Source organism: Betta splendens, chromosome 4 (genome assembly GCF_900634795.4).
Source record: "Betta splendens chromosome 4, fBetSpl5.4, whole genome shotgun sequence".
Lineage (NCBI taxonomy): Eukaryota > Metazoa > Chordata > Actinopteri > Anabantiformes > Osphronemidae > Betta > Betta splendens.
Genome location: NC_040884.2, coordinates 19,950,406 through 19,958,854, shown reverse-complemented (window position 1 = coordinate 19,958,854; position 8,449 = coordinate 19,950,406). Strand labels below are relative to the sequence as shown.

At 43.4% G+C, this 8,449-nt stretch overlaps 1 protein-coding gene across 1 annotated transcript; it reads right to left on the bottom strand.

Annotated features, from left to right (window-relative positions):
• Positions 1-16: 16 nt before the first annotated feature.
• nfx1 (nuclear transcription factor, X-box binding 1) lies at positions 17-7,375 on the bottom strand. Its single transcript, XM_029146599.3, has 23 exons — positions 7,115-7,375; positions 5,655-6,569; positions 5,304-5,465; positions 5,068-5,145; positions 4,822-4,927; positions 4,626-4,697; positions 4,398-4,537; positions 4,141-4,240; positions 3,830-4,047; positions 3,605-3,702; positions 3,469-3,499; positions 3,304-3,386; positions 2,623-2,731; positions 2,326-2,445; positions 2,174-2,253; positions 1,875-2,105; positions 1,530-1,603; positions 1,344-1,445; positions 1,064-1,201; positions 893-959; positions 603-748; positions 402-506; positions 17-221 (listed from the first exon to the last, which is right to left on the bottom strand). The coding sequence occupies exons 1-23, from the start codon at positions 7,128-7,130 to the stop codon at positions 146-148; spliced, it is 3,267 nt and encodes a 1,088-aa protein (XP_029002432.1). The 5' UTR covers positions 7,131-7,375; the 3' UTR covers positions 17-145.
• Between the last annotated feature and the right edge of the window lie 1,074 nt (positions 7,376-8,449).

Here is an 8,449-nt window from a genome sequence, read left to right as displayed (position 1 = left end):
AATCACATCTCAGATACATTTCCCAAATGTAATTTTATTTGATTATGGAGGCAAGGAACGGTACCTGATTTACAGTGAACATGCATGAAACCAATTTCAGACAGATGTTTTTGAGCTGAGCGTTCCTCTACTGTCGGGCCTAATGTTAGTCCTGGACATCAAAATAATCTAAGACAGGCTCTTCTTTAACCGCCTTTGACCAGGTGCCTCCGCTGGAAGCCCTAAAAAAAAAAAAAAAAAAAGAATTCCAAAAGAAAAGTAAGTCAAAACAAAATGCAGAAAGAAAATAATTTCTCTGTATCCTGAGCAACTGAAAATAGGAGTAAGTGTGAGGACTAAAGACACTTTTGGGTCATTAGGCTGTAAAAAAGCACCAACTCCAAGCAAGGTAAGAAACATACTTGCTGCCATGCTGTTTGACGTGAGCAATGGGAGGGGGGGCTCTAGCAACTGTTTCTCTCTCTATCAGCGACGTCAGGGATGAGTTTGGACAGGATGACTTCCCCCTGAGAACAAGCAAGATAAGCAGGCATATCCCCAAACCCACACGTACTTTGTGTTTGCAGCAGCACTGATATGCATGTGTTTTGAATGAGACATACTTGTGGGCTGTGACCACCACGTTACGTTTGGGCTCGCTGTCATAGCTCACGCTCTCCACGCTGTAGACCTCGGCCAGATCGTGGATGATTTTGCGGTGTTCTCTTTTCATGGGCGGGAAACAGTGACTCCTCTTTGACTGTTTTCCCTGCAGAGAATCCGTAATGAATGTGCATTAGGGATCCACACAAAGAAGCTTCTTCAAGAATCACTGAGACACTTCTGGCTCTGTGCGTGCGTGCGTGCACACGCTTCTCAATAGTCCTTCCAACACAGAAGATTATTATCTTACCTTACTGACAAGCTCGACAAGATTTCTGATCTCTTCTTCTACCTCTGAGACAAATTTCAAATCTTTTCTGGGAAAAAAAACACAGTAGAATGAAGTGGATCATCTGCATTTGTTGGCTCTGGAAACAAACTTAAAACCAGATTCATAGGATCAGAAGTAGTTCAGACTCACCTGGCGTCGTCTTTAAGGCTGTCGCTGTAGGAGGAGGTGGAGCGGACGTTGAAGGGATCAGAGGATGCATCTATCTGCAAAGCCTCAGCCAATCGCCTGTTCCTCTCCAGCACAGCACATTCTTGGTCACATTCAAGCCTGACAAGCATCTCAGGGTTAACGTTTAAGATCAGGAAAGGTCTTTTTTCACACTTTAGCTGCTCAAGGTTATGAAATCCATTAAATGCAAACCTCTGATAAAATGAGTGGAGTCTATTTTCACAGATCTCAGATAAGCTACCTGGTCTGTTTCAGCTCCTTCTTGGTCAGAAACTGCCCAATGTCCACAGAGTCACCGAGCTGCATGTCAGACAGTTTGCTGGCCATGGCGATGGCAGCATACCTGTAATACACAAGTCAAACAACATTTAAGCCACTTCACATCTCCAAACCAAACAATGGAATACACACAATGTTTTATCTTGACCTCTGATATGAAGTGGTTGCCTCTGTGCAGACCACGGTCTCTTTCCTTCGGCCACAGTCACATTGTAGAGCGACCTGTAAAAAGTATGTGTAAAAGTAAAAAATGAGAAATGTGACTTTATTTGCTTAGAAACAATCATTCATTTACTTTTAAAACATTTAAATTAACCATTAATGTTTCACACCAATATAGCAGGTATTAGATGCCATCAGATCAAACATCTGCCAGAGTAATAATATCACACTGATCTCTAGATGTGCCTCAACTCTCAGAGGTAAGAGAGGCCATCTGAATAACTTCAGAGCACAGATTTTTCCAGCTGCTCTCAGTGGCGGCGTTCTGTACCTTGGCAGCGCAGGTGGAGCGTGGGCAGCTGCTGCCTTCATGACAGGGAGCAGCACACGGGTGGCCACAGTCTGGACGAGGCAGCGCGCAGGGCTGCTGGCAGACGCCCTCGGCTAAGCAGTCGGCCCGATGGCAGAGCCGTCTGCAGCGGTGCATTCCGCATGGCAGCGCCTTGTTGCAGGTCAGGCCACAGGAAATGTGTTGCAAATGACATGGAATGTTGCTGCGTTGCTGTGGAGAGATCAAAGCTTTAATCATAGAAGTAAATAAAGTGAGTATGAAGTCTAAGGGAATGTTACCTCGTGGTTTCCCATGCACCATTTCTGAGTGAGGTAAGTGCAGGGTGGACACTTCTCCTCACTGTGGCAGTTGTGGAACACTAAGAGACATGATGAGCACAGTTACTGTGTGCAAGGGCAGAGTCAAGGTTTGTGTTGTTGTTGTTTCTTACCTGGGTGGTCACACTCATGTCTTCTTGTGCAGAGGTTTTTACACTCTGGTGGGCTTGTGCCACAGGGGATGGGTGGGTACAGCACAGTGAGACCACAGTGACAGGTCAGCTCATCAAAGCCTAGAAAACACAACAGCACATGGGATGTGAGCAGTGTGGCAACACTGAGGTTCAAGAATAAAAAAAATAACACCAAAGAGGAAACAACGGAACAAAAAGAGTCTCAGATGACAAATTCTAGGTCTCTGCTCATGAATACAGCACAGCCAGGATGAAGAAGATCACTGCAGGACTCACTGGACTGCCAGCAGGGTTCACAGTTTCCACGATGACAGGGCTCCTGGCAGCGGTGAAGACCACAGTTCAGCTTGTAACCACAGATCAGGGGGCACTTGTGCTCCACAGCCTGATGGACAGAAACCAGTAACATTTACTCACCAGGTCTGCTACAGGCCTAAATAGCTCTCACTGGAGCAGTCTGTGTTTTAATGTTTTATGGAATATTTAAGCAAGACAACGTCAGGCACCTGTTTGGGTGTTCTTTGTGGATAGTGATTGGAAGAAAATTATACAAAAGTCAACAAATAGTAAAAGCAAAAAAATACAAAACTATTTTAGCAACAAGGTGAGTTTCTGACATACACGAAAACTAGCTAGAATCCAGCTTATTGTATAAAAATGACTACTGACGAGTGTCTGCAGAAGCAGTTAACAGTTGAGCCGGTCTGCAGTTACATTTGTACCCTGTAACCAGCGTGATCTAAGAAAGACTGTGGAATTCCCAGAATGTGTCATATAAAAAAAGCTAAACTCAGTACAACCCTGCAGATCTATTTGAGTCAAGTAGACTGGAGCAGTCAGGCTTTGGTGGCAGCACGGTGGATGTTTGTGCCACTAACGCCTTATGTTAACACTGGACAGTGAGGAAACATGTTGTTACCACTAAAACACTGAGTCACGCAGACAGTGAATACTGACCACGCAACAAAGCTCGCCACACTTGTGTCGGCCACACAAGCGTTTCTTGTTGCAGCGTTTCTCGCAGCTGAAGATGAGTTCATCTGAAACACATATACAACAAAATGGGTCAGGTCGGTGGGGACGGTAAAGTTCTTCAATCTCATCTCAGTGTTTAAATCTTACCCTCTTTATGGACTGTTGCACATGGAACATCCTGGAAAAAAATCCAATTACTTTATTTTGAATCTATGAGTCAGTGAGTCAAATGACAGTGTAACTAAATGACCACAACTATTCTGGCTCTGGTGTTTCTGCCCACCTTGGTTTTGCTACCACATCTGCACCTGATAGTTGAGGTCAGAGAGCAGGGCCCACAGACGCCCTCATGGCACAACTTTTCACACAGGTGAATGGTGTCTGGAATGAGTACGTTAATTATAAGCTGCCAAAATAAAGTCACGTGTCAACAGAAACATATAGACATGCTATCAGAATTCTGCTTTATTGACATGAGTGGGATTTAGCAGCTTGCTCTTTTACTTACCATTGGAACCACAGGGCATAGGTTTGTTGCAGGTCTTTCCACAGGAGGGGATGGGATCTGAGCAGCTTCGTCGCTCAGAATAACCCAGCTCCAGGAGTTTGGTTAGTGGCGTCTGACCACAGGGACACGTCTTCACCAGGCTCGGGGAGCGTTGGCATGGCTCACACCTACCACGGTGACACACCTGCTGACACTGGTGAGCTTCACAGTCCAACGTCCTAAACGGAGAAGAGGACAGAGATAGCGAGGATCAGGTTACGATGGGACATGAGGAGTGAAATAGAAAAAATTAGGTCCTTCTATAAACTTACTTCCCACATATCTTTTTGCAGGAAAAATGTCCTGAGCCATCAAATCCTTCGTTATCTGTGCCACAGAGGACTTCACGGACTGTGACTCCACAGTAGCAAACTACAGACAACAAAACAGGATCAGTTTATCCTCGTGTTCCACAACTGATTTTTTGAATTTATCGTGAATGTTTATGAAGCAGCAAAAGGCTGTTATTTAACTCTTTAACAGACTGTCACTATGTTAGCCAAAGCACCTCTGTCAGACTGAGACTTACACTGCTGAACCTGAAGCTGGCAGGGCTGACACGCCCCAGCGTGGCACACCTGCGTGCACGTGTGTTCAGTACAGTTGAGCACAGCGCCACACACTTTGTCACACTGGAGAACTGAAGCCTGGCCACAGCGCATTGGTTGACTAGAAGGAGACGGATCACTTAAAAACCTTAACTCCAGAAGTGACATGAAGATAAGGAAATGGAGAGATGGACACAAAGGTGAATTACCTGGTCTTCCCACAGACACAAGACCGTGTCACAAAGGCAGGACACTGAGGACAAGGCCCAGGGTGACATAAGCTGAGGAGAAATGTTTCTATTCAGTATTGCTTTAATTATGGCCTTAGATGGTTAAATAAAACAAGGCAGCTAAAAATAAAACTATAGCTACAAAACACTGTATTCCTATGATTTCAGAGCTCACATGTTACAGGGGTGGTTGCAGTCTACTCCGCTCCTTTTCTTTCCACACATATCACCACAGCTGTGAGGAATCTCACTACGCTGCCACTCCGGGTTCGTCACTTTACCTGCAGAATAAAAGTCAAGTAAAATTAACTTTGACCTGGTTTTCTCTGTATTTAGCAAGAGATAGTACAATCTGGCAAGATAGAAAATACTTTAATGATTTAATCTGACAAGTCACATTTATTATGTGACTACAGCTCACCACAGAAGCAGGTGTAGGAGGTTGGGCGTTTTAGAGTAACATTCTGGCAGGCTGGACACCTCCAACCTTCCGCAGAATCTGAAAATCAGCATCATTTAAAGCATAAATACAATTTCCATTTAACTTGATATGTGTTATAATATAATCCAAATAAAACCACACAGAGCAGAGTCCAGGCCAATGACATTGGCATAAACTGCTCAGAGTAATAGAGGTAGAGGTATAAGGGGTCACACCGTCTGCCTGTGAGGCTGGGGATCGGGCCCATTTCTTGATGCAGTTCAGGTGGAAGACGTGGAAGCAGCTCTGGCAGCTCCACACCGGGGCCATGAGCCGGATGATATCGCAGCACACCATGCACTCATACTTCTCCTCAGACAGCTGTTCAATGAGACACCCTGTGGAGGGACAGGACCCCAGGTTCATACAAACTGTTGCAGCACTACATTTTAACAGATTCATTATTCTGTATTTTGTGTGTAATGTGTGCCAAGCGTATAAATAAAACTAATGCAGGATGAAGGTTTGTGGTGGTCAATTAAAAATACATGACATCAATCAAATACTGTCAGCTTTTGAAGGCTAACCTGTCTGTGTCTCTCTGCTCTCCGGCATCTTCCTTTCATCCAGCTTCCTCTGGCCCGGCCAGTTGTGTTGCTGGTGTGTTCGTCTCCCTCCTCTGGCCTGGAGGGGTGCGTGTCTTTCCAAGCCTCTCCCAGTTTTACAGGCAGGGTTAGGAGATGCTCTTCCATGGTCTGAATCATTTTGGCCGCTGGCTCCCTTCTCTGATCCTACCTCTTCTTGAGGCTGTGGTTTAGGTGGCTTAATGGGTCCTTGTCGACGCTTTGTCTCAGGCGGTTTGCCCTGATGATAATCATGTTGAGAATCAGGACCTGTTCTGCTCCTCCGAGTTCTTTCACCTTCTGAAAGTTGTCTTTCTTCTGAATACTCATTTGACGTTTGGTACCTTACTGAACAGTTTTTGTCTGTCTGGGTGCCTTTCTTAATTTGCTCCCCTCTCCTCTGCTCCTGACTAAACTTTCTATGTTTTTTTGGCTGTGTGTCCTGGTCTTCACTGGTTTGTTCCACATTTCTATTTACATCGTCTCTTCGCCAGGTTGCAGCATCAGGTCTATCCACTGAAGGGGCACCTGCTTGGTGGCCACCAACAGCGATGTTGCTGCCACTGTGTTGACTAAAGTTTCCTCCAGGTCTTTGCCACCGAGGACCAGCTCCAGAACCTCTATTTCCATCTCTCCTCCCTCTACCGCGGCCTCGCCATCTCGCTCCATCAGCTCCTCCGTAGGGGGGATGCTGATGTCCTACATAATTTGAATTACTATTAAACTGGGCTTCAAAGCCCCCACTAAAATGTCCATACTGAGCATCACAACTATTGTTACTATTCAGGTTCCTGTCATTGTGCCTGGGACGACCTCTTCTGGATTTGTTCTGATTGGGTTTTTGATGAGATGTTCCATCTGGATTAAAGTCAGGTGGATCTGCGGCCAAAAAAAGATGAACAAAGACCTGAGACTGCTGATCCGTGGACTATTTAGATTTGTCTTTGAGTAACAGTTTTCCCATTTCCAAAGCGCTTTACGGACATCACTTAGGTAGCTTCAGCACATTTCATGATATGTAAAGGTACCATCGTACTGATCGTAAAACTTTATGGAAAACACACCGAATAAACAGTTTATTGCTGTAACTGCTAAGTCAGCCACGCTCACTCACGTGTTCTCAGGTCGAATGTGGAAGGCCTGACCACACGGAGACGCTAGGCTAACGTCAACCTCAGTTAGCCAAGCCTAATTTACAAGTGAAAATCAGCTGCTACTGACTTAATAGTGCCAAAGTTCATGTCCAATACTTTACCTTACTAACGCAACACACCGAGCTGTTAAAATCATTGATATTTAACGCAGACGCGCAACGTGGAGAACGTTAGAATAAAAACATAATTAACCTTGTGTTGAATTAGCTACTGAGATGAAGTACTAAACCGTCCCTGTTGTTAACAGCTGACATTAGCTATGTTAGTTACCTAAGGCCTCGGCCATTGAAACTCTGGTTGTTGCTACTCCAAAAGTTTGATGACAGCAGGTAGTTTTCCAGAAGATGACAGGCGAACTCGAGCACTCGGGAACACCAAGCGCGTGTCCACGCTCGTTCTGCTTATTGGAAAGGTGACAAATCCCCCGACAAGCAGAAAGATTCCACACCTGCTTTACACGCACCCTGTCAACATTAACGCTAGCTAAAGGCTAACGTAGTTGACGTCTAAAGTAAGAAGCTAGCGAGCAAAACCGGAACTTCCGGTTATTTCCAAAACAAAAGCTGAAGTGTGTATAATTCTGTAACGTGTAATATTCTGCTGAAATCCTGATGTACAATGTATATATTGCTACAAGAAATGTTATATTAGATCGAAGACTATATAGAATTCTTCACATAAAGAATGTGTGTGTGTGTGTGTGTGTGTGTGTGTGTGTGTGTGTGTGTGTGTGTGTGTGTGTGATTGTAAAATCAAATAATTTTATTTATTTCAATTAATTTAAATATATGATTTGCTTCACGGCGAAACCTAACACTAGTAGGTATAGTAGTTGTGATTACAAATGTTGTGAATACATAGCACATAACCTTTTTTATTTTGAAAGGAACAAAAATATAATACTACGGTTTGACCACGAGGTGACGCTTCATATTCGGTTTTGGACAATAGGCCAAAGCCTTTCTGAGACGCATGTAGGTCATGTATTCACTGACACTTTAAATGTCCCAATCATCGTTTATAAGTATAATATGTATATAACTACTAGAAAATTGTTTATCATCAGCAATTGTTTATGACATCTTTTGTTACACTTTTTCTAAGATGATGCCATTAATTATAATGAGATAAATTAGCAGTGCACACTTACTAATGGTTACTAATTTCTCTGTGAAATATAAATTTAGGTAGTTTGGAAGTCAAATCATATAAATATCTCTGGATAGTTTAACTCTAAGCTACACCAAGCAAGTTTCTGATAAAAACAAAAATAGGTCTTTTCTAAACTTTTTGAACTACTTCACTAGTGACCAGGGCCTCTGGATTCAAACTAAGACTCTTTTAAAATTTTGGAGGTAGGTCTTTCACACAATTTGGACCTTGCATAAAAATGGAAATGCTACTCTGTAGCAAACCTTCAATAGGTTTTTGCTCACAGAAGTAGAATAAAACTCAGGCATGTTATTTCAGCAAACGCAGAAGTACATATACAGTAAAGTCTGCATTACAGTATCAAAGTAAAAAAAATATATAAGCTAGTAAATATATTTTATTAGTCAGAAGCAAGGAGATGCATAATAAGTTAAAAGCTACTGTTTTATTCTA

Bases quoted from the DNA above. Each gene is read 5' to 3' on its own strand.
- nfx1 (XM_029146599.3), bottom strand. The intron at 1,446-1,529 runs GTCAAGATAAAA...TGTGTATTACAG, and splicing joins GCAACCACTTCATATCAGAG to GTATGCTGCCATCGCCATGG. The intron at 960-1,063 runs GTGAGTCTGAAC...TTTTTTTCCCAG, and splicing joins AGCCTTAAAGACGACGCCAG to AAAAGATTTGAAATTTGTCT.